The 24,754-nt window shown below is 39.1% G+C and overlaps 3 protein-coding genes across 5 annotated transcripts in view; 2 read left to right on the top strand and 1 right to left on the bottom strand.

Moving 5' to 3' along the window:
- Nucleotides 1-11,859: 11,859 nt before the first annotated feature.
- Nucleotides 11,860-13,957, bottom strand: LOC108614855 (uncharacterized). Its single transcript, XM_018009076.2, has 4 exons — nucleotides 13,173-13,957; nucleotides 12,451-13,078; nucleotides 12,169-12,362; nucleotides 11,860-12,063 (listed from the first exon to the last, which is right to left on the bottom strand). Exons 1-4 carry the CDS (start codon nucleotides 13,471-13,473, stop codon nucleotides 11,957-11,959), a joined length of 1,230 nt encoding a protein of 409 aa, XP_017864565.1. The 5' UTR covers nucleotides 13,474-13,957; the 3' UTR covers nucleotides 11,860-11,956.
- A 1,456-nt stretch (nucleotides 13,958-15,413) lies between these two features.
- Nucleotides 15,414-16,640, top strand: LOC108615063 (uncharacterized). Its single transcript, XM_018009298.2, has 3 exons — nucleotides 15,414-16,136; nucleotides 16,196-16,392; nucleotides 16,492-16,640. Exons 1-3 carry the CDS (start codon nucleotides 15,448-15,450, stop codon nucleotides 16,584-16,586), a joined length of 981 nt encoding a protein of 326 aa, XP_017864787.2. The 5' UTR covers nucleotides 15,414-15,447; the 3' UTR covers nucleotides 16,587-16,640.
- A 1,084-nt stretch (nucleotides 16,641-17,724) lies between these two features.
- The window catches only part of Dh31-R (Diuretic hormone 31 Receptor), a 36,031-nt gene continuing 29,001 nt past the window's right edge, over nucleotides 17,725-24,754 (top strand). For all 3 annotated transcript variants that reach the window (XM_018012785.2, XM_089469955.1, XM_089469954.1), the window contains exon 1: nucleotides 17,725-18,420. The gene's annotated coding sequence lies outside the window, so the exon portion shown is untranslated. The remainder of the gene's footprint in view (nucleotides 18,421-24,754) is intronic.

Here is a 24,754-nt window from a genome sequence, read left to right as displayed (position 1 = left end):
TATGTAGCTACTCCATCTGTCCATGTCTGCTCCTTTCTACTTTCAAGCGCATGTTAACCTTTAGCCCAGCAGCAACAACAACAACAACCAGAGCAACCTCGACAACAACAACTGCAACAACAAACAGTTCACTGTCCATTACATAAATATTTTATTTCAATAAAACGTGAGCTGTTTTTATGAATTTCATCGGCATTTCATGCAAAGAATTTTGCACTTTACTGTCGCTTAGTGGCATCGTTCGTGCCTTTTGTTGCTGTACTTGTTGTTGTTGTTGTTGTTGTTGATATTTTAGTGCTAGTCTTGATGGTGCTGTTATACCCTGTAATTGTGAAATGATTGAATGTAAGGGCTATAATAAAGTAGTGTAAGGAAATGAAAATAAAAAGGAAACTAGATTCTATCAATAAGCAAATAGTTATGGATGGCAGAGCTGATGTGACACCCTGTAATGAATAGTTGAGCAGTATGTGCGACTAGGGTAGTAGATCAGAATGCGAGTATTGTTAGTTTTTTATTGGTAAAAAGTTTAAGTTGAGTCTATCGAAAGTGCTAAATAATTATCGATTATCATTTATAGAAGGTTAGGAATTTTTAGAATGTATATGTAATAAATATTTATTTATGCATATTTCAAAATCAATTTAAATACAAAAAAAAACTCATATGAAAACCATTCTATAGTTTGTGTATATGATTTATGGTTATCATATTATAATCAGTTTCAGTTTTCAGATGCTTAAAATAGTTTTTGATAGTTTTTAGCTTCATGAGTATCTTCCAGTTGAGCATTTTCGCTTATGCGAATTCAAATTGTTTTTTTTTTCTTTTAAAGGGTTTTGCTTCCCAATGGAACACATCTGCATTTATGTTTCTCTCTCTGTGTACGTGTATGTATGAGTGTGCCGCTTATGTGTGCCTGTGTGTGTGTGTGTGTGTGTGTGTGTGCATAGCCTGTCGCTGTCCATTGATGTATGAAGCATTTGATTGAATTGACAGCACAGCCATACACACACACACACACACACGCGCAACACCTGTGGGCCAATCGAGCGCATATCGCATATCGGTTGCGACGCTGCTGGCCATAAAAAAAACCCCCACCGAAAAAAGAGAGAGTATAAAAAACAAGATGTCATAAATTTGCAACGCTTTTTTACATTTAAGCGCCCCTTTATACGTGTGTGTGTGTGCGTGTGTATGTGTGTGGCTGCTGCTGCTCTGTGCTTGTTTTTATGCACATTAAGTTAATTGAAAAACGCGCAAACGTACATGAGGCTCATTTGCTTGGCTTTTGATTGAGCTTGTTAACAAAAAAAGGCGAAGAAGTCAAAGAAACTAGGCTACGCATCTGTGTGTATGTGTGTACGTGTGTGTGTGTGTGCGTATGTTTGTTGGGCATTTGTTTGGCTTATGGGCTATGAACGAAAACATTAATCTCCGTTTGCCATTGGCCAAGGACAACAAAAATAGACCGCAAAAATGCGACAATGCTAGCTAATGCACACACACACACACACATATATATATATATATATATATATATATATATATATATATATTTGTGTGGGAGTGTGAGTCACTTCCTGGTTGCATAAGCATTGCTGCCCACCCATGCTGCCGCTCTGCTAAACAAGCAAACTCGTCGAGTGCCTGCGCTTATGGCTCGCAAAATTGAAAATTTTTTAATCTCTGTCGAAAAGCGGAAACACGCAACACAACGGCAACAGCAACAACAACAATTGCGACACAGACAGCGTTGACAGTGGCGACCACAGTCGGCATTGATGTATGGAGCAAGCCATTGTAGGATCCTGCGTGCCACTCTCGATGGCATGTCCTGCCCAGCGGGCGGCTAACAAGCCAACAGCACGACACACAAATTGAAAATGAGCTGGAGACGATACTCGCCGCCTGACACGCCCACTCATACAGTTAATAGCGCTTGGCATATTTAAATCGCAACCAAAAAAAAAAAAAAAAAAAAAAAAAAAACGAATGCCTGGACATCCCCAAAAAATACGAATAAAAAACAAACTTTTCGACTGCCTCATTTTACAAATTAGCTTAAAATTTATTTAAATTCTTGTTGCCTACTTTTGAGCGCATAGGCAAATTTCAAGTGCAAATTTTGCCACAAAATGTGACAGCAAAATGACGCCATTCTACTTCTTTTTTTTTTTTTGCGCCCATAGAGAGATGTAAAGAACAAAAACTGGGGGGAAAAGTTAATAAATTATTTAAAGATTAAATTAGAGAATTTTAGACAATTCTTGAGAGTTTAGGTCAGATTTGCTGTGGCATAGAGCTTATCTATTATTCAATGAAAATAAACTTAAAGCTGCGCTCTGTAAAGAAATGATAAGTTTTAGAGATACTAATTAAATTTGGGTAGCTATAGGAAATATAAGAAAGTGAGAGTGCTTCGAGATACGATGAGAGAGTTAAGGGAGAACACGATTTCTACTATACTATTAATTTAAACGGGGAATATTTGTAACCGATTCAAAAGATTATAAATTATAAAGGGAAGTTTTTCTATTTATTTATTTATATTTATTTTATTTCTATTTTGTATTTATTTAAATTTAAATTTTATTTTATATTAATGTTATATTTATTTAAAGAACACACCTGTTTAAATGAATAAAAAAAAAATCAGAATAATTTCTGGTTCTATCTTGCTTTGACTTTGGCCCTCAGTTGGTGAACTAACTTAACTTGGCGATATTTTGGCCCACTTACAAACCCAAAACTTTCTTCAGCATCTCGACAAGCTCTCTGAAATAAGTTCGCCCACAACAAAAAGCAAGCGATTTGCTAAGTTAACCCGGGCATATCTTACAGCCGGCTGTCTTGCCCATGCTCCTGTTGCAAATCAGTAATAAGTATCCATTTATCAGCCTGGCCGCTAGGAAATGTGCTCAAGTATCAGCATTTGCCCAATAATAAGATTTCCCACTCAGATATTTGCCATTTCCGTCTATTTGAGCGGCTTTCCGGCAACGGGAATATATTTTTGTGTCAGCCAAGCATCTCGGCCTGAATGGCAGGCAAATGTATGTAAATGTCGCTTTTGATGCGAAAAGTCAAAGTGCGCGGGCATTTGGCAACCCTGTGCCGGGACAACTCTAGATCGGGCGCTAATTGCAGAAAACTGTTGCAAATGCAATTAGGAAACGCGCTTCAATACTTTGCCATTCGCTTGGAGCTCTAACGGTTTGTTAGCTCGGCTCGCTGCGCATTATCCTTATTGGTATTTTGCTGTTGTTTCGGGCAGCAGTTGATGCCGTTATAGCCATAAACGGCATTTGCTGACCATTTCAATTTGTTTGCCATCATGATATCCAGCCGGGGCAGCCGCCATGATAGTTGAGCTAGCCGACACGCCTCCCCGCCTCTCGGCCAGTCAGCCGAGTCGAATGGCTCATTTGGAATTCAATCTAATAATTAACATGGCCATAAAAAGCACACGGGCCAGGACCCCAGTTCATTCATTATGTAAACAACAGTCGGCCGACTGCCCTTCTTAGCGTTCGTTTTGTCCTTTTGTGTGCAGCCTTTAAAGTTGAAAACTTTTCATCAGTTTTTGTCGCTGCGACCTGACAGAAAACTCATTTAAGCCAAACAAACATTTGTAGTCTTAATTCTCGTGGCTCATCATAAACTTGGGTACATCAACCCCCCCACTCCGTACACACACACACATATTTACCCTCGGTCGTCGTCGTCGTCGTCATCCGCCCCCTTTACAGTTCCGCCCACCGTCGAGCTTAAAGCTGCTGTCAGTTGTGGGCAACACTTTGTTAATGATTTTCATTAAATTCTTACGCCTTTTGTCCGCATTGCTGTTTGGCTTGCTTCCAGGCATTAAGCATACACGCACACACACACACACACACACACACACACACAGAGAGAGAGGCAGAGGCGCAGACAAACAGGCGCAGCTCTTTGCCAGTTTGCAGTTAACTTTGTGTTTTTATCGTTATTTGTGTTGAACACGCATACTTAACACCAACACCCACTGAAACACACACACAGACACATACACGCACAGCTGAGCATGCTTCGTGGCACACACAATATGGCCAAATTCTCATCAAAATTTAATGCTAAAATTAACAAATCTGTTTACAAATTTATTAAAACCGGCGCTCATTTCACTGCCTGCTGTGTCTTGCGGGTCTAGCGAAAGGGGGTGGGGGCAGAGGCAGGCTTTGCTGTCTCATAACAGGGGTTGGGCTTTTAATGGCTGGCATCAGCATCATCAGCATCAGCCAAGCTATGCACAGCTGATGTCACACACTTAACCCTTCAAAGGCGTGTGTGTGTGTGTGTGAGAGAGAGAGGGAGAGAGAAAGAGATAGCGCTCTGACTGTGTAAGCTGCATTCAAATGAAAGGCCAATATCCCAAGTATGATGAGTCTCAATATGAACTCAGAGAAACGAACTCAAGAGCGGGTGAGAGCCGCCTTGAGCGACTTATCGACAAGTATATAAGTCGGGGGCTTCAGCCGAGCTCGATCAGTCGTTTGTTTCGTCTGGTGTGGATCAGTCGCAGTGCAGTGGAAGGCGGAAGTGTAGTTGTTAATTGTTATTGTTAATATTTATTGTCTTGAATGTAGTATATTTAAGTTTTTTTGTAAATGTATTTTTTAAGGAATTAATATTGATGTATTATTATTGTTAAATATTGTTATACGTAGTTATATTAATTTTGTCATTAATTGTTTATGAATTTTTATTTATTTAAATTTAGTATTTGTTGTTTTAATGTAGTATGTAGATTTAATTATTTTTTATTTATTTATTTTTTTTTTTTTAAAGCATTATATTTGAATTAATTTTAGGCGTGTATTATGTATTATTATTGTTAAATATTATTATTGTTAAATATTATTATTGTTAAATATTTTTATTGTTAAATATTTTTATTGTTAAATATTTTTATTGTTAAATATTTTTATTGTTAAATATTTTTATTGTTTAATATTGTTACAATGCTATTGTTATTATTTGTTTAAGAATATTTATTCAAATGTAATATTTGTAATTTAAATCTATTTATATATTTCTGAATATTAATACAATATCATTATTTATTATTTATTTATTATTTATTATTTATATTTCCATTGCTTAGTATTAATAAATATTATTATTAATAAATATTCCGATTTGAGATAAATATAATTTGTATGATAATGGCTTGCTGGTAATATTTTCTTCATGTAATAAAATTATAATATTTATATACAATACTTTATTGAACTATATACATACATACGTAAAGAATTGAAGATTTTTAATAAACATGTATACAACATTTAATATGTGTTTATAAATATAATTGTATGCTCACTTATTTACATAATTTCATCATGCATGCATCACTTCACTCATACTTACATATACGGATATCACATGTATGCTTACATTCAATCATTCGAGTATTTAGACATAGGATTGTTCTTTCGACATCTTTCCTTTTATTATACATGTATGTAGTTCAAACTTCGGCAACAACAATTACAACATATCTAACAAAAACAATAATAGCAACAAAAAAAGAATTACATAGAATGCCAATGCATAACGGTAATTATTCAATATGCAAACATGCAAACGGCAGCGATTAACATATTATACCGCACACAATAGAAACAAACATGAAAACACACACACACGCCCACACACAGGCGCATACGCACTCCCACACTTACATGGGCTTACAAACATGCAAACAACAACAGCAACAACGATAACAACAACAACAACGTTAGGTGTCAAAGTACATACGTATATGTATGTGAGTCTGTCTATGTGTGTGTGTATGTGTGTATATGTAATTGTTTGTTTAATTGTGTGAACAGTTTGCGTCGGCAGCGTTTTGCATAATTTCCCGAAAATTTCTAATGATGAGAATTTCATAATTCAAACAATCGATGCGGGCCATCGGGTTTATGTGATGTTGATGCTGATGCGGTGGGTGCGTGGGGGAGATGGGAGTAGGGTAGCAGGGGAGCAGGGGAGTAGGGGTGACATTAACTCAAAATATTGTCCGGCAGCGGATAATGATGTGTAGAATCAATTGATTTTGGCCGACTGGTAAACAACAATCAGCAGTGTCAACAATAACAACTAAAGTTGGCTAATTAACATTAGTAAAGCGTCGAAATGCAGCGACCGACCGCACACAGAAGAAATATGTAATTAACTGTTCCACTTGATCGGCTCTTGGCAACTGAAACTCTCAGGAATCTAAATAGCTTCCATAGCTTTATAAATTAATATGGGTCAGCTAAAACACACTTTGTTGATTTTGGCTTGGGAAAGTGGGTGAAGGCGCCAGATAATGGTTAGCTGAGCTTGACTAAGTGTTAAGAGGAATTTATGGTTTGGAATTTTTCTGCTTGAGATTCGCTGAGATATTTATGATATTTGTTTTCTCTTCTATGTATGTAGGTATATGGTAAATCTATATGAATTTTCTTTTTTTCTATACATATAAAAAATAATATGAATGGGAACTAAAGTTTGCTTCATATATCTGCTTTAATTAAATCAACTTTCTATGTACAACTATTATATTATATATTATAATAATGTTTAAAATTCGAATTCATTTAATAAATATTTACTATACAATTCGCACGTTTTGCAACACTAAACTCGTTTGCTGTTCAACTGTTTCTTGTTGGTTGTATCAAAATCCATTCTCTGTTGCTATTATCTATTAATATATAAGTATCCAACACTTAAGCACATTACTGTGCTGTTGCTATTACTATCAGGGCTTGCAACGCTTCACAGCACTTGACTCCCACACACGCACACACGCATATACATATACATGTGTACATGTATCTAGCTGGCTTATAGCTTAAACGTATTAATATTAATACCATAACATAAACAGTTCCAGTTCCAGCCCCTGCTCAAAGTCAAGTGGATAACTGGGCTTAAAGCCAGGCGGCTTAAACACTTAATCAGTTAATTGTTGTTGGCAGGAGGCCTGCAGCAAGATGGCCAAGCGGACATGGGTGCGATTTTTTAATTAACAGCGCCATTTACACAGCATTACGACACGCAACAGCAACAACAACAGCAGCACACACACACACACACACATATAGAGGAGCAGGCACAAGCGCAGGCACAGGCACAACAAAAACGAAAAATGGCCGTTATCACGCCACAATAACCTCAAAATTTATTCACTTTATTGATAATGCAATAAATCGCAGCCAGTGGGCGTTTATTTGTGTGCGTGTGTGTGTGGGCGTATGCGTGTGTATTTGCAATGGCCGCCTGCAACTGTATATACCTTTTAGTGTGCATGTGTGTGTGTTGGCAATTTTTTCGTAGCATATTTCGGGCTGGCGCATATTTTTCATGTTTGCATATTTCATTTCAATTTTATTTCTTGCACTCGCTCTCTGTTGCTCTCTCTCTCCCTCTCTCTTTCTGTATGTATGTATGTGTGTATTTGTGTGTGCATATTTACATACACTGTAAAATATGCCATGAAAATCAACAAAACTGCACAACCAGCAGTTACCCACACACTCACACACACGCACACACACACATGTACACGCATATACAGTTACACTTACAGCACGTGAATATGAGCCTCCGTTTGCAGTTTTCAGTTTTCGGTTTTCGGTTTGCAGCAATCGTAAAATTCTCACGCTGAATGCCACATCGAGCCCCTTTAGCCCCTTTAGCCCCTTTAGCCCCTTAGCCCCTTAGCCCCTCGGCTACCCAAAGCATGAAACAGAAAACAAAACAACAACAAAAAATGTATATGAGTGCAATTGTATTTCGATTTTATTGCTTTTGTCTTTTAGAAGAGCAGGAGGCGGAGGCTGCCGGTGTGGGGCGTGGCATGGCGTGGCGTGGCGTTCGCATGCAAACACAACAAACAACACACAACTAAGAGTGGGCGCCTATGACAAGCGGACATTTGCAATATTTTCGTTTCATTTTCAGCGCGTGTGTTGATAAGACAACAACAGGCAATCGATGATGGGCCGCAAAGGATGCCTGCCAACTGGGGTAGGCTTTGGGGGCAGTCAAGCATGTCGCCTTACATGCTTGTTACAATATCCGTTTCCGCCGGAGCTGGCCCTCGACAAAGCACATTCGGCTCGGCGCTCTGTTCCCATATTCGACTCGAGTCACCCTGTGGCCAATAGTTCTATGTGTGTGTTTATTAGCCAAAAGGCTTAAGGCTTTAAAACTGGCTTAAAGCGTGCCACGTCTGCCTGCATATTTGGTCACACTATATTAAGCAGCTCGGCAACTCGCCTGCAACAGGGTCCACTCTATGTCCTGTCCAGCTCTGGGTGGACCAGCTGCACGCTATTCGCACTTCCGGTTACAGTCCATTTAGGGGCAGCATATTGCGGTGTTGCTGTTGGCACTTTTGCGCATATTTTGCAAAATCATTACTTAAATACCCAGGGCCAGCGAGAACGAGGGAGAGGGAGAGGAAGAGGGGGCGCAAGTGAAGCAGAGAATGCAAGAGAAGTCGACGAGTGGCCTGAGAACTGCCAAGTTGTTGCCTGTCGCCCTTCGCCTTTTTGGCTCGTTTGCTTTTGGCCAGTTTTAAAATGCATTTTCGTTATTTGCCGTGCAGCTGCGTCGCACACGACTTACCGCCCAGCCCAGGCTGCCCGAATGTCCTGCGCTGACTGCCTGCCGCAATCCTTTCACGTTATACCCTGACCTATTGAAAGTGCGGGTATTATCGGTTTGTTATGAGAGCTGTTGCATGTTGAACTGAGGAATATATAACGCTTATATTGGAAATATATTTAGAGTATTTCTTGCTTAGAGACTAAGGATAATTTCATTTGTTTAAGGAGAGCTACCTCTAAATAATTTTTAATTTTTTTTTTTAATGTATATATGATATTTATACATTTTTTTGCAGCTGCTTTAAGATGCGCCCAATCTAGCTGAACTGGAGTAATATATAATACAGTTCTCATGTGGAGTTTCGAAGGCAAATGGGACAATGGGACAATATGGGACAAAGAAAAAGTAAAGTAAACTGCCGTATAAGAAATATAAGTAAGAAACTTTGTTATAGAAGTATATTACTTATAACATGGAAACCTCTGTGGCTTAGATATCAGAGAAGCAAACTTGAAAGGATTTTGTAATAATTAAGTATGATTTATGAATTAATATATGACATATGAAATATATATATATATATATATATATATATATATTCAACTAAAATTGAATACTATTAATAAAGTAATTTATTTATTTTTATATTCCTAAATTTTTACATTCTGCAAAGAACTTCGTAACGATTTAAAATTATTTCCATTTGCATATTCATCATAGGGTATTCACAATTCTTTATATCACGCACAGCACATTTTTCACTTGGTTTTTATGTCCTTGTTGCACCTTGTTTGCACCTTGTTGCAGTTTAGTTTGGACACCTAATTTATGAGCTGCATTTGCGTGGCTGAACCGGTGCTTAAATTCAACAATTATTGCACAAGATTTGCAGCAAACAAATTGGCGGCCATCATGAATATGCATGCATATACATATACTCATACATAAACATACATATATACATAAGCTAATGTATTGGCTGTGGGTTGGTCACTCGCCGTGTTTACATGGCGCAGGTGTGAAGCTGTGAATTCATAATAAGTCTAGTATATGCCACCACAGCACTCTGAAGCACTGCCCACCAATCATCAGTGTTAGATTAGCTGCTAAGATGATTCTACAAACGCCAGCCCCAAGCCCCAAGCCCCACATCACACACTCACACACTCCCACACATACGTTCACGTGTCTGCGCATAACTCGATGAGTAGCTCGATTGACATATTCCACAATTATATTGACAAAAGCTTGAGATGCTGTTAGCTGCTGCTGCCACCGCCGTTAAGTGTGAAAAAATTCAGGTGAAAGAAAAGAAATGGGTACGAAATGTTAAAAAAAAAAAGAATTTACAAAAGAAAAAAAAAAAAAGAAAGATAAAGAATAAACCGATGATGAGAAAGAAAGAAGCTGCTCGGCTCAGTGCTGGCAATTAGCGCGCCAGCTAAAATCTAACACCTTGTCAAAGTGAAAGGCCAGAGAGTTGTGGGTGGGGCAACATCTTAATGCTGCCAATTGTGCGTTTTATGCATCCATATACGCATATACCCACAACAATAACAACAACAACAGCAACAACAATGGAAAAAAAATGGGTGAGTGCGGAACTGAATAAACAGCTCTCTGAACTTGGCTATTTGTTATCGTTCTGGCTTATGGCTCATGTGCACACACACACACACACACACTGACACACGTACATGCTCTTAGAGCTGTATTTGCTTGGATATTTGTGTTGTGTGTGTGTGTGGGTGTGTGTGGGGCGTCCCATGGCGTACCACAGCTATGCCCTGGCCTCCCACTCCTCTCGCCCCCGCAGCAACCTGGCCAACAAGCTGCTTAACTTTAATCACACTAATTACAGAGCTAAAAGGATAATCGTGTCGCTGACCACAACAAGTTTCAAGCTTTAGCTTCAGCTTCTGATTTCTAATGCCCAGCTAAACATATTTATTTTTCCTTGTTCGTTTCTCTACATATTTTTGCTTCTTTTATCTTTGCAACTTTTTGGCAACATGTTGATGCAACGTGTTCGGAGCAAATGACACTCATAGCACTAGCCATTTAAACAGCTGTTTATTTACTCACCTAATGTTGAAAATGAGAACATGATGAAGTTGTAGTTAAATGGACATAGAAAAAAACAAAAAGAAGAAAATTTAAAATAAATATATAATATTAACGTATTATATTTAGTATTATATAAATATATTCATTAAACTGATTTTTATATATATAAAAATCGAATATAAGTAGAAATAAAAACTAAATATAAATTTATAGTATATCTATAAAAAATCCACATTTGTAAAAAAGCCACGAAATATAAACAATTATTTTAATTTTCAAAATAAAATGTTTAATAATTATGTTAAATACCGCATACTATATATAAATATATATAAAATATATAATGTGTAATGTATTTTATAGATAATGTGATTTAATATCTATAAAATACATAAATTAAGAAATTAAATAAAATAATAATAAATGAATTAAATAAAATATAAGTAATATAATAATAATAAAAGAATGCCCCCAATTTTTTTTGCAAATTTGAAAGTATAGAAAAAGTAAAATATAAAATATGCGTAATGACAATGAAACATTAATTAGCGGTCTACCAAAACTGGCTCTCAAACTTCTCTTCACTTACATATATAAATAATATATTTAAGTATTTATACAAAATTCATATAATTTTGCTCGAAAGTTCATACAAACATTGCCGAAATGTTCCACTCACTACAAAATTATGTATATGGAGTAGAAATGCATTCCAATTCTGCTTAATCAATTGACAAATTTCTGCTTTGGCAATGCACAAAGGGACAAAGCCGAATTGTAATCCATGCAGTGGATAACAACCAAAATGTCAATGGCCATGGAGATATTTAATGCTCAACCAAATATTATGATTATCCATATTTAAGTCCAAAGAATAATTGTTTGTTTCAAAGTTCACAGATTCACAGTTTACCAAAGCCCATGAATGCCCATAATAGTTTCGCCAGAAATATCCATAAAATGGCCTTTGTTGTTGTTTTCTCGCATTATTTAACTCTAGAGCTCTGCCATAACATTTTGCGGTAAATATTGCCCATATTGTTGGCAAACTGAAATGCAATTTACTGCAAATGCAGCCAGTGTGCATGTGTGTGTGTGTGTGTGTATGTATGTGTGGGGCAAGTAAATCGAGTTGAGTTCGAGTTGAGTTCGAGAATCGTTTTCACTTTAGTTTATTAAATTCTATGCACATGGCTAAAATGCTGCCTAATCTAAGGGCCCACTTAACCGGGCAGCCACTTTACAGAATTGATGTACGTAGGCGATAAGTCAGACTGAAGCCCGTCTCCTGGGTGGCGTCGAGGGTCATCTCGTCGCTGGAGAAGTGGATCATGTAGGGCGGCGATGCTGCGTTGCCAAGTGCCATATGGGTTGTGTAAATATTTAAACCGATATTAACAGCAGGTCAGCAATGCATGTCCCAGGCATGCCCCAAGCATGCCACACACTTACCGTAGACTATGAAATTCTCGTTGATGCCGCAGTAGTAGGTCGGCTGATAAGCCGTATTCCTGGCCAGCAACGACTGCGGTATCAGTAGATAATCCTCCTGTCTGCCGGGCGTATGCACCGTGGCATGGCACGCCTCATCATAGCCCTCGCCCTCGCCCGTCTGCAGCGACATGGCCAGCCGGCTGAAGCTATATCTGAAAGTGTTGAAGAGGTCGTTGAATGGAAGCAACTGGAATGCCACAGATGAGGCAAGCAGGCAGGCAGACAGAGAGGCACACTCACTCAATCATGCTGGCACTGGGCGTGGACTTGATGCAAATGGTGTAACTGGTCTCCGGCATGTAGACGCTGCCCATAGTCGGCTGATAGTTGAAACTGCGTATGGTGCCCGTCAGCTCCGTGTAATACTGTTGACAGCCGGCGGGCGCCAGCAGCTCGTAGTCGGCGTGATGGGAGGCGAAGATGCTGCGCAGATCCTGCAAACTGTTACCGCTGCCACCGAGGCCGCCCAGCATGCTGGTCTTGCGTTTACTGCCCGCCTGCGGCCCCTCCAGCTGGGTGACAATCAGACGCCAGTTGCTCTGCTGCCAGCGCGACGGCACCGAAAAGGTCAGCGTGATCTGATCGATGCCGGCGGCCACATTGAATGGCAGATACAGATGCTGGCCCGCATTCATGCCGCACAGCTTAAAGCTGCCGGCCTCAAAGTAATCCTGGCACTCCAGCAGACGGTCATCCGCGGCGCTAAATGTCGGCTGTTGCAGCTCGAACTGCTCGAAGTCGATGCGCAGCTGCTGCACGTTGGCGCTGTAGGCCTCGATCGTGTACTGGCAGATGTTGGTCGTGAATGTGGCCGGATTGCGTATGATGGTGCGTTTCAGCCGTGTCGTTGTGCCACACGCCATGTTTGCTGTGGCAAGCAGAGAGAGAAAGAGCGAGCGAGCGAGAGAGAGGGAGAAATGGAGTTATTCACGTAGTGAGCGCGAGGCAGCTTTTGCACTTACTCTCACAGCAGACGCCGTAGGTGCCGCAATAGCCATTGACTGTGCCACCTTGACGCATGCACTTGAAGCGCGTGAGGCAGGTGCCCGTCGCACCGCCGTTGGTGGTGCAGCTATCCGCCAGCGTGTTGCGCCGCCGCGCCTGTCGCCACATGCCCGGCACACTGACCACCGGCTCCTCGGTTTGGTTCGCGAATATTTTCTCAGTGGTTGCACCTGTTGCTGCAGCCGTTGGCAGCTCTTGCTGCGCGGCGCAGGCGCAAGCGCAAATGCCCAGCAAGTAGAACCAGCTCAAAGCGAGCATAATAATCCTTTGTGAATAACGCGGTTCGATGATCGATTCCAGTTGTTGTTGTTGTTGTTATTGTTGTTGCTGCCGCCTCCACTTTCACATTTACTCTGAACATGTTTGATGGCAGCGCAGCCGCTTTTATATGAAGCCCAAAAGACACGAGCAGCGGCACTGGCGACGCTGGCGTCGCTGCTGACGTCGTCGCTGATGTGATATTCGTGTTAGAAGCACTTTGTGTCAATATTTGGTAAGTAGAATCTAAGAGCGGCCCCAAATCTTTAAAGTCCGGCAACAGCTGCGGCTATGGCTACGGCAATGGCTACGACATGGCTACGCATATGAATATTCAAATGTAACCAAGTCCAGCCAGTCATTGAACCTCGACTGCTCGACAAACTCTAACTGGGTTATGTTTACCCTGGCAAGACTGTCTCCGATTCGAATTATGCCTGCGATGATGTCAAAAAGTGAAAAGTTGCTACACATTCCACATGCTGCGCTAATGGTTGGTGGTAAAAGTGATGCGGCCGATAAATTGGTGTGTGAATATGACAGAAGAAATTATCAATCAATCAATTCCTTATCACCTGAAATTGCACAATATCAATTTCATTGATTGCCGGCGATCAATGCAACCAAAGTGTGAGAAAACAAAAACAAAAACAAAAACAAAATTTGTGCAACGCTTCAAATCGGTTAAAAACTTAAGATTATAATTAAATTTATGAGTCATGAAGAGAAAATAAAAAAATAAAAATAGGTATGATAATAAAATTAAATATACTATACAAGAATTAGGCGTATTAATTATTATTTGAAAATTATATATGTATATATTGTTCTAAGGCAAAAGAGAAACACTTTAAGCAATTGTTGAATTTTTATACTTGTATTTATTATTTATTTTATACTTTTATTAATGTTTTTATTATATTTTAAATGTATGCAATTTTTATTTATTTATTTATTAATTTTTTATTCAAATGTTTTCTTCATACAATTACATATTTTAAATTTATTTATTTTTAGCTGCTGAAATTTGACCTTGTTATAAATTATTTTAATAATAAAGAAAGAAAAGTTTTAAAATTTTTATGACGAATATACTTATTTAAAAATCTGTATATTTTCTAAAAATATTTTGTACGTTGCAATTGATGAACATGCTCTTTAATTGAATTGATTTGAATATTATTTTTTATTGATACTCAAAGATTGGATATGCGCTATTTATTTATTATTTATCAATGAAATTCTTAAATACCCATCTGCAATTCGGCCTGTCATTGAATTTAACTAAGCTAACTAAACTGAGCGAATGTTTGCTTTCTCTTAGCACACATTATCTAGTGTAAACTTTTGGGATGTGTTTTCTTGGCACTTTTGCTTATTTCTCTTAAGCTCAAATTAGAAATGGTTGCCAAAAAGTTATTACTGATGATGACTAATCTAATCGAGATCCATACGAAATTTCTTAGTTTCTGCGCGTGAGATTTGGCTTAGAGAGTAAATTAATATTAGGTAAAGAATATAATAATTATAAATAAATAAATATTTTTAAACATAAATAATACAATTTTGTTTAATATGTATATGAAATACATATATAGACTAAACTGTAAACATTTCTATTTCTAGCCCATCTCAAAACTCTCTCCATAAAATCTTTTTCTTACCCAAATCAACAATATAATCTTGTACAAATTATCATTATGTCTCTTTTGTTTGTTTTTCTCCCACTATATAGGTTTTATTTATAGAGTTAATATCTTTATACTAGGTACAGTTACATGAATTCTAATTGCAAAATGTTTGCAGAATTGAACATATACAGAGTTCGTGCGACAGAGACCCCCAAGTGTGTGCGATAAAAGTGAGATAGATCTCTTATCGAGGCGCCGCAACAATGCTAATTAGTTGCACGCTCGGAGGCTCGAGCAGCCATAAAAGGCCGCAGAGGCATCGCTGGAGAAGTCAAAACTGGAAATGAAGAGCTACATTGCAATTGTTTGTCTGTCTACGCTACTGGCAGGATGTGTGCAGGCGGCGTCTGTGGCCACGCCCAACTGCGGTGGCACCACCTCCGCCAAGGACATTAAGCTGGTGAATCCATCGAATCCGCCGCGCACCTGTGAGTATCACATCAATGCGTACAGCAAATACGTTTGCCAGCTGCGCATCGATTTCGCCATGACGCTGGCTCAGCCCACGCTGCAGCAGCAGCAGGAGTCGCAGCTGAGGAGCGCCGTGTGCACGGAGGACTATTTCGAGGTGAACGGGCTGCGTCTGTGCGGCGTGGAGGTCTGGCAGCACATCTATGTGCCCTTCAATGCCACGGCCGGTGTGAATCGTGTCGATCTGCTCATCTCGCTGGCGAATCGGGCTGGCGGCGTATCCTTGCCGACGCCCGAGTGGAATATGGTGGTGACACAGCTCGAGTGTCCTGCCGGTGCCTCAGTGCGTGAGCTCCTCCCAATGGATGAGCAGCAGCCAGAGATGCGTGCCAGTTCATTTTCGGATGGCTTCCTAGTTGCTCCACCCGGCTGCTTGCAGTACTTCCCCGAGGCGAAGGGCGTTGTGAAGTCCTTCAACTACAACGACGGCAAAGGCATTTATCCTTCGCACATGAACTATGCCATTTGCTTCAGACGCACCACGGGTACCTCCTCGCTCAGGTGGGTTTTGCGTTACAAATTCCTTGAATTCAAATCTAATGTTTCCGTTTCTCTTCTAGCATTCGCTCGTACTTCTTCCATGTGGGCGCTGAGACCGCAGCCAGCTCCCTGATGACCGACAGCTCCTGCTATCGCAGCGGCAGCTCGAGCGTTGAGAACGCCGACTTTTTGATGGTGCCACAGGCTAAGTTGGTGGAGAGTAATCAACGCGCCACCTACTTCTGTGGTGCTACGCAAGGCGATGTGGTCATCAACAGTAAGTTTAGCAAAAGCTTGCAAAAGCTTTTACTCTCTATGAGCCTCTCACTCTATCTCTCTCTCTCTCTTTCTCTCTCTCTCTCTATCTTCCTCTCAGGCAACAACCCGGGTCCTTTGCTCGTGCTTTTCAACAGCGATGAAATCTACGACTCGAACGATGCGGGCTTCGCTTTTACCTACACCGTAGCCTAAAAAGCTTTTAATGATGCAGAACTTTGCTAAATAAAGTTTGGATTAATTTCAAAATGTTGAAATGTTATTTTCGGGAATTCTTATTAAGCTTTGTAGAGCGGGAAATGGAAAACTAAAAATTTAAATATATTTTTGCAGACGAAATATCTTCCTTTACTTTTACGCAAGTATTATTAGCTATTACTGTCAATTAGAGAGCTCCAATTTTGTGAATAGTATATCCTTTGCTTACAAATAATTTAAGTGGGACGTTTCTTTAGCCTTTTACAGCCGCACACTTGAAAACTGATTTGTTAAGGCAAATGACTTGGTAATTTCTTTGCTTTGACACTATCTAAGTGCTGTCTGCTTTTTACTATCAATTATAGATACTACGCGTGTGTATATTGACGCATCTATCGAAGCTTGACTGCATGTTGACACAGTCTTATCTAATGCGATAAAGAACTACATTTTATAGAAATATCTTTCATGTTGTGTGTCACAGTGTTTAGCAACAAGAAAATTACATGAGAGCAGGCAAACAGAAACTCAATTGAATCAAATCATATGGGTAATAATATATAAACATATATTAAATTAAGAATGAATTATTTTAATAGCTCGCATTTTTAATTATAGAAACAAAATTGATACGGATTCTAATTCACATTTTAATTAGACTACAATTAGAAAGAATCAACATTGATTATGATTTACGAACTGCGTCAAGACCACAAATAAATCAAAAAGCATTGATATAAAGATTAATTCAAGAATATTTTATTATAAAAGCTTATCAGCAGACTTCAAAGAAAACAAAGCAAATAGAAGCTTGTTGACTTTATCTATTTTTATTTTTATAAATTTTTATTTTTATATATGCACTCTGCTAATCATGAATTGAATGAATAAATTAAATTTTCTTTATAGTAAATTGACTTTATTCATTTCCCTGCTCAGCTTCACGCAATTTCACATAAATGTTAAATTCAAAGCTAGCGCTTGCCTCTTCACTGTTATGCTCACGTTGGCAATGTTAAACTCAATTTGGCACTGTTAGCAAAACATGCAACCCAATTGGAAATTGAGCAGCCGCAACAGCCGGCCGGCGCAATTGTTGCGTGGCCTTTCGAATCACTTTTTTCTGTGTGTGGCAAATGCGGATTTCAGTTGTCGTTCAACAGCCGCGAAATTCACACGCTCAAGACGGAAAATACAATTTTCCAAGCGGCGCGCGCAACTCGAAGGCAAATTCAAAAGTAAAGACGTTAAAAAATATTTTGAAAAATTCAAAAATACAAATTTCAATCATTTTTTATCACTCTCAATGTACAATGTACAATGCAATAGCTAATCAACTTCATATAGTGTATATACGTTAATGTGACGTTTTCTTTGTGAAAAGTGTGCCAATGAAAATAAGAAAAGACTTGAGCTGATTTGTTATCAAGCGGCTGCAGTTCGTGCCGCTTAAAAGCCAATTTACGTGGCAGGCATTTAATCAAGCCTCGAGCTGGGAGTTGAGAACGCGGCGCAGCTTTGTTGTGTGCCTCTGTGTGTGTGCGTGTGTGTGTGTGCCGCTGAAGGCGAGGCATGCCTCAAGCAGCAGCATCCAGTGCTGCCGCCTTTTGTTAGAGGGCCGAGGCACATTCTCAAAATTCCCAGTGAAAACATTGCCATAAATTAACAACTAATTCAATTAACTGCTGACAACGTCAACGAGCCGAGCCGAGCGGAGCCAAGCCTGCAGCCAGGACGTGCCCCCAGCAGCTCCTCAGCTCCCCAGCTCCCCAACAGCTCCTCAGCTTCCCTAACAACTTGCATCGCCGAAGGCCGCTTTTCACATTCCGGGGTAAGTTGATTAAGGCCAATAGCTCGAGTGGGCGTGGCATAGTTATAAACGAGCATTAGGCAAGACGAGTTGCATGCGGCATGCAGCATGCGTGCATGCGGACGACAACTCAACAAAAAAAATGTCTTTTTTCTTTCCTTTTCTATTTTCCATTTTCCTTGTAACAATCTGCATCAATCAAAGCCAGCTTTTCTGTGATCTCGGTGAGTTTTGGCCTGTTGCTGCGGCACGTTGCAAAGCCATCAATCTTTGTCTCTAATTGTCTTGCCGCCTGCATTGAAATGCAAAATTCTATCGCGCCACATCGAGTAATCGATTTATCGGCGATGATTTCACGCCGGCGCGACTTTGTTTCTTGTTGCTGTATTTGTTGTTGCTCTTTGGCCTTTTATCACTGTGACACGATCAAAATGATGTATCTGCAACAATTTGTCAAATGTTGGCCGTAACAAGTTGAGCCTAACGAGCAGCCAACGCAAGTCGTAAGTTAATACAATTTGCTACGTTTATTGTCTATTTGACATTACGGCGCTACGAGCTGAACTGCCTTCCCGCTACCCCCTCTCCCTGTCACCCTCGCTCTCCCTGTATCTATCTATCTCCTTCTGTGTACGCTGCGTATACGCTATATCAGTTTGGCTTTCCAGCCATTTATCAGTTTAGTTTAAACAATTCAACTTGGCAGCAGGGCGAATGCACACGAGTCTTAGCCAAAATGCGACGGCAGTTTGTTGACTGCATTTACTGGCTGGCTGGATGGGTGGGTCGCTGGGTGGGTGGTTTAGTTGGTTGGTCGGTGGGGCTTGGTGGTTGGTTGTAGTTGGCTCTTTGGCTACAGTTGTTTTTGTTGTTGCGCACGTGGTCGCTAATGCAAACCATACAATAAGTAAATAATGGCAGACACTAGATTTATTTAACATATATGTATGTATACATAAATATACATATATATATATGCATATATCCATATGCAAACAAACGTCAGAATTCAAGCGAATTGGCGACGCATTGCTTTAGTTGTAAGCACAAATTTTGAATTATATAGTACCACACACACACACTCAGACAGAGATATAGGAAATGGGATATATACACAGTCTAGTCAGTTTATAATTGAACAATTCTTAATTGCTGACGAGCACATTTGGTCTCCTTGAGAGCATTCGCAGATAAGCCTCAGTAGGTATATATTTTATTAGATTAATTCTAAAGTATTGCGCCGTTATCTGCGCGGTTGCATAAGCTCGTTTCGATCTTGATTTTATATATGTATTAAGCATTGTATTAGCTTAGGGCAGTGCTAGCATCTGGCTAAACAAATTGTTATTCTTTTTTTATGAATAAGTTCAGTTGAAATTATTCATTAAATGCAAAAATTTATTGTTAATAAATTGTTAATTAAATGTAAGAGAAGACTAGAATGCTAGATCTACATGTATGATGATTTGGGTATTGTCTATAGTCAGCCATATAAAGATAAAGATGAATGTATTACATTTTTACAGAGAAATTATACACGATTGATTGAGCGTAAACTTTATTGATTTTTTTTATTATAATTTTATTATAAACAAAACTTTTTCTATGTAGGTGAACATCTTTTTAATATATGCATGTATCATAATAGTGATCGAATAGGCTGAGCTTTGTAACTTTTAGCTATTATCAACATTTTGCATATATCTCTCACATCTCTAAAAAAAAAGAGATTTTCTCTTTCTATTTTCAATAATTTTATTTATTTTATATTTGTTTGGCTTACAAATGGATTAGAAATTAGATATGAATCAGAAATAGGTTTGAAAAAAAATAAAATAAAATAAATAAATAAATAAAATAAATCAAATTAAAGTGAATGTTTCCGGAAGTTATCTATTATACATTATATTTACTTCTATTCTGTGTCTCTTAAATCTTGATAAAGACCAAAATAAGAAATATTGTAATATCATTATTTCTCCTCCATCTTCATATACTTCATGTTTCTATCAGGCCTTTGCCAATCAATAATATGGCTTAAATTCCCATCGACTACTATCAGAATTAAAATTAATTTTTTATTGCAAATTGTGGATATAATTCAATTTATAAAGATTCTGTCAAAAAATTGTGCAGCCATTCATTATTGTTTTGTTAGCTTATTACTTTATTGGCTTTGGCTAGCTCTGCAATCAATTGACTAAGGCTTAGTTATTTATGTACAAGTTTATTCATGTTTAATGCTAAATGCTGACATCAACTAAACGATAACTATTTATATTGTTCATGTTTATGTGGGAACCATAACAACAACAACAAATGTTTTATTGCTCTCTATTTTAAGCAGAAATTCAAATTAATCTGAGGCAATTTTATGTTTTATTTTATTCTTTTCCGTTTTATGGCATCTCCTTAGCTATTTTGCACATTGAACTTCATTGATGAGCGCATAAAACTTGATCATCTCGTTGGCCTACAGCCAAAATAGATTAGATTTTCTGGCTGGGCGTTTATAATCATTACAGGTTTTTCATCGCCGATATATAATGTTTATTGCACGAAGCATTTTCCAATTAATTGCAATACCACGCATCTATTTTAGGCTGTAAACATCAAACCGCATTTTCCATCAACCAAAAGCAACAACTAAAATCGAATCTAAACAAACAAAAAAAAGAAAACTAACAACAAAACGTTTGGCGCGCAAAAATCTCTGTTGATTGAAATTGCTTCAATCAATTTTCATTATGCTGACGGAAAGGTAGACAGACAGAGAATGAAAGAGAGAGAGAGGCAGGCCGAGGATGGGCAGCTCATCATACACGAATGGTCAATCATAAAAATGATTTGCCTGCGCAGCTGGTCGGTTACCGCATTTGGCTAGAAGCTAAACAAATTAAAATTAAAATTAAAATTGATTGTTATTCGTGGCTGTAAAAAACGCGCGTGAAGCGCTAGAAAAACGCGCGTGCGTCGCACTGACTCACACAAGCGATGGCAGGTGCAGGTTTTTCTTTCTGTCTTTCAGCGTGCTACGTGCAACAGTTGCGTGACAAACAAACAAACAAACAGGTAGACCGACTCACTGACAGGTAAACAAACTAGACAACTAATGTGACTCTTACATGGCCAACTGTGTGTGCGGGTTCAATTAACGCAGAGCGACTAGCGACAGGCAACAAATGAAAGAGACAGAGATTGTGAGCGCGGGGTGGGCGGTTACCTGCCACGCCCTTAAAAGGCAGCCACAGCAAATCGCCAATCAGTCGAACTGGCAGAAAAAGTTGTTAATTGGAATTTAACAAGCACTAAAAGCGTCTAATGGAATCGATGCCCAGGAATAGGCTCCGCTCCACCTCCCTTTCGCCACTCCCTACCCCTAGCTGCGACTCGTCTCTTCGAAGATGAGCTGTATTCCCAGTGGCGCGAGCTACTGTTACCAGTTTACCCACTCAACCGCTGCCGTAAATATGATCTGACAGCCGCCTTTTGTTGTTGTTGTTGAGGTTTGTTGCTTTTGTTGTTGTCGTGTCAGCAAATGTAGAAATTAAGTTTTGTCTCAACTGTTGCTTTAGCTGAGAAACGGCCTGCTGGCCGCTTGGCCGCTTGCCTGCTGCTGGCAGCTGGACAGGCGCGATGCCGCATCAAGTGATTCGACTGGCATGTGCTTGTTACCTACCCCCTCGCACCACACCACAAACTGTCAGTATCATTTACGTGCCGGCTACAGCAGAAAACAATCAACGTATTTGTCTGCCTGCTGCTAAACGTTTGAAAGCCAAGCTGCTTTGCTTTGCGTCTTACAGTTAAAGCTGATAGCAAAGGCCAGAGCAAGTCCATTTCCAGTCTCACTTCCAGTCCCGCTTCCAGCCGCTAAGAACAGGCCCTGCTGGCTGGCCATTTGCAGCATTTGCGCTGCATTGCGATGCCCATTGGAGTCTTCAAGTTTAAATTGTGAGCTACCGCAATTAATGGCGAGCCACTTCATGAGCAATTTATACGATTCAATTTTGTTGAAATTTAATTTCATTTGCAGCAATTCGGTGGGTTGTAGTAAAGTAGTTAAGTAATAATAAGAAAATTTACTAAATAATTAAAATGAGAAGTTTTAAAAAATTCATAGCTTCAATTTTAGCAGTCAACTAAATTGAATGAAAGTATTATATATATAATTTGTGTGTAAATATAGAAAATTATATATTTATATTTAAAGTAACTATTATTTTTTTCATGCTCTCTCATGCTAAAGTATTTACATTTTAAGTTTAAACTCAATATAAGCAGAGCATAACTATAAACTAGTTTAATTATTTAAGCTTTTATTTTCTGTAACTAAGTATTTAACAAATTGAGTAAAATAGCTATAACTGCTTAGCAGAATCGGTTTCACCTATTAGTTGCTAAATGAAACAAAAAACATATTTCACTTTAGCCAATATTGGTTTTAAATATTATAAATAATATATGTATTCAACAAATCATCATATAATTTAAGTCTAAATGCTTTCCCCATATTTTGCTCCCTGCAGTTCGCTTAATCAAACATTCGTAAAGCAGACTTTCTTTGTCAGCAACAGCCATGTAGCATAGACTCTCTATAGGGCAACCCCTACCCCACCCCCAACACCCTTCTGTTGATTGTTTTCTGTCCTCTTTTTGCAGCTCTTTTTGTAGCTGGAACTGCCTTTGACAGTTTGTTGGCAAAGAATGGCTGGTTATATTTTTTTCGTTTGGTCAGAAAGAGATAGAGAGAGAGAGAGAGAGGGAGAAAAAGAGAGTGAGGCCAGCGTAGGCTAGATGATGCTGGGAACACCTTCTGGCCTGCTGTCAGCACTAATGAAGCAAACAACAACAACAAACAACAAGCGACAAAAGTTGCAACACCAAATGTTGCACATGTCACACGTGCCGCATCTTTTGACAAGCTCAGGCAACTGGTTTCAGCCAAAGTGAAGCCCACAGGCGCAGCGCACCAGCCCGTGTGCATCTCCAGCTCTCTCGCAGCTCGTTCGTCTCTTTGTAGCTGCCATGGTCAATTTGGAGCCGCGCCGCCAACATTAATCAATTGAGCGCGCGCCGAACAGGACCAAGCACGAAGCTGCGTTGCAGCTGGCCGTAAATTAAAGGCCTGTGGTAAGATAGCCCAGCTGGTGGCAGCACCTGTTGGCACGTTGCATGCACTTTGTCGGTGGGCCACTTCCGTTTGCTTGCGCTGCTCAGCGACTATCCGATGCTGAAAGATGATTTGCAGCAACTTTTAACCACGAACACTGATATGCTCTTTAGATAATGCCGTGAGTGTGTTGGGACAAAGTATTTGCTGTTCGCTTGTTTTACATGTCACGCTTGCCAGGCCCATAAATCACGTGCGAATGTGGCGTTGCCACGCCTACGCCGCCACCCAATGTCTAGCACCTCACCGAAATTCCCCTTCGCTGATGCCTTGAGGCTCAGCGTGACGTTTGCTAAATTTGTAAAGCCAATGATTGACATATCAAGCGTTGACTGTGTGGCACACACCAAGGGAGAGAAAGGCACACACACATAGACCTTATCAATGCGCGAACGGAAGTGGAACGTCAAACATCATTTGGCTTTTCGCTTGACGCGTTGACAGCTGCTAATCAAAATAGCGCCAAAAACCAGCGGCAGAAGACCTTAAAAATTTTCAAAGCAGATCCACGCATTGACATACACTCTGGTTCTGCTTCTGCTTCTACTGCTGCCTCTTCTTTTATGCTGCTTCTGGGCACGGCTCCAGAAATCGCACACACATAAAACTCCAACAACAACAAACACAGCTGCAAATGTTGGCATGCGAAAGTGCAATTAAATATACGAGTGCCGGTTGCAGGGGCAAGCAGGCAAGCAGGCGAGTGTCTTTGACACATTGACAAACTATGCCAAATGGGAATTTTATGGAAAATAGCTATAAACATAATCGACACGAATTTGGCTTGCTATAAAATATATCTATAGTGTGTTTATAGATCTGATTTATGTATTTTTGATAAAGCCATAAAGGAGAAATAGATTGATATATTTATATCTATATTGGTTTGTGAAATAAAAAGATTTTCTAAACCATAAACATATTAAATATGTACCCAAACATTTTTGCTGAAACTTATACCAAAGTCCATAGTCTAATTTTCTAATTTAAAGTTCATAGTTTGGCAAGTATGTGAGCTGCGGACAAAGTTATCTTGCAATATTTTAAGCATACATATAAATCAATAAGCTTGTTTATGTTTTTGTTTCGTATGTTTAATTTGCAATCGGTTTTAATCTAAGAAAATATTTTAGTATTGAGATTTTCTATAATTACCGATGTAAATTCCTTATATAAATTCGA

This window comes from Drosophila arizonae, chromosome 5 (assembly GCF_054131065.1).
Source record: "Drosophila arizonae isolate 15081-1271.41 chromosome 5, UAZ_ARI_1.0, whole genome shotgun sequence".
In the NCBI taxonomy this organism is placed as follows: domain Eukaryota; kingdom Metazoa; phylum Arthropoda; class Insecta; order Diptera; family Drosophilidae; genus Drosophila; species Drosophila arizonae.
Note: the sequence above shows the minus strand (reverse complement) of the source record. Positions and strands in the feature narration are given on the sequence as shown.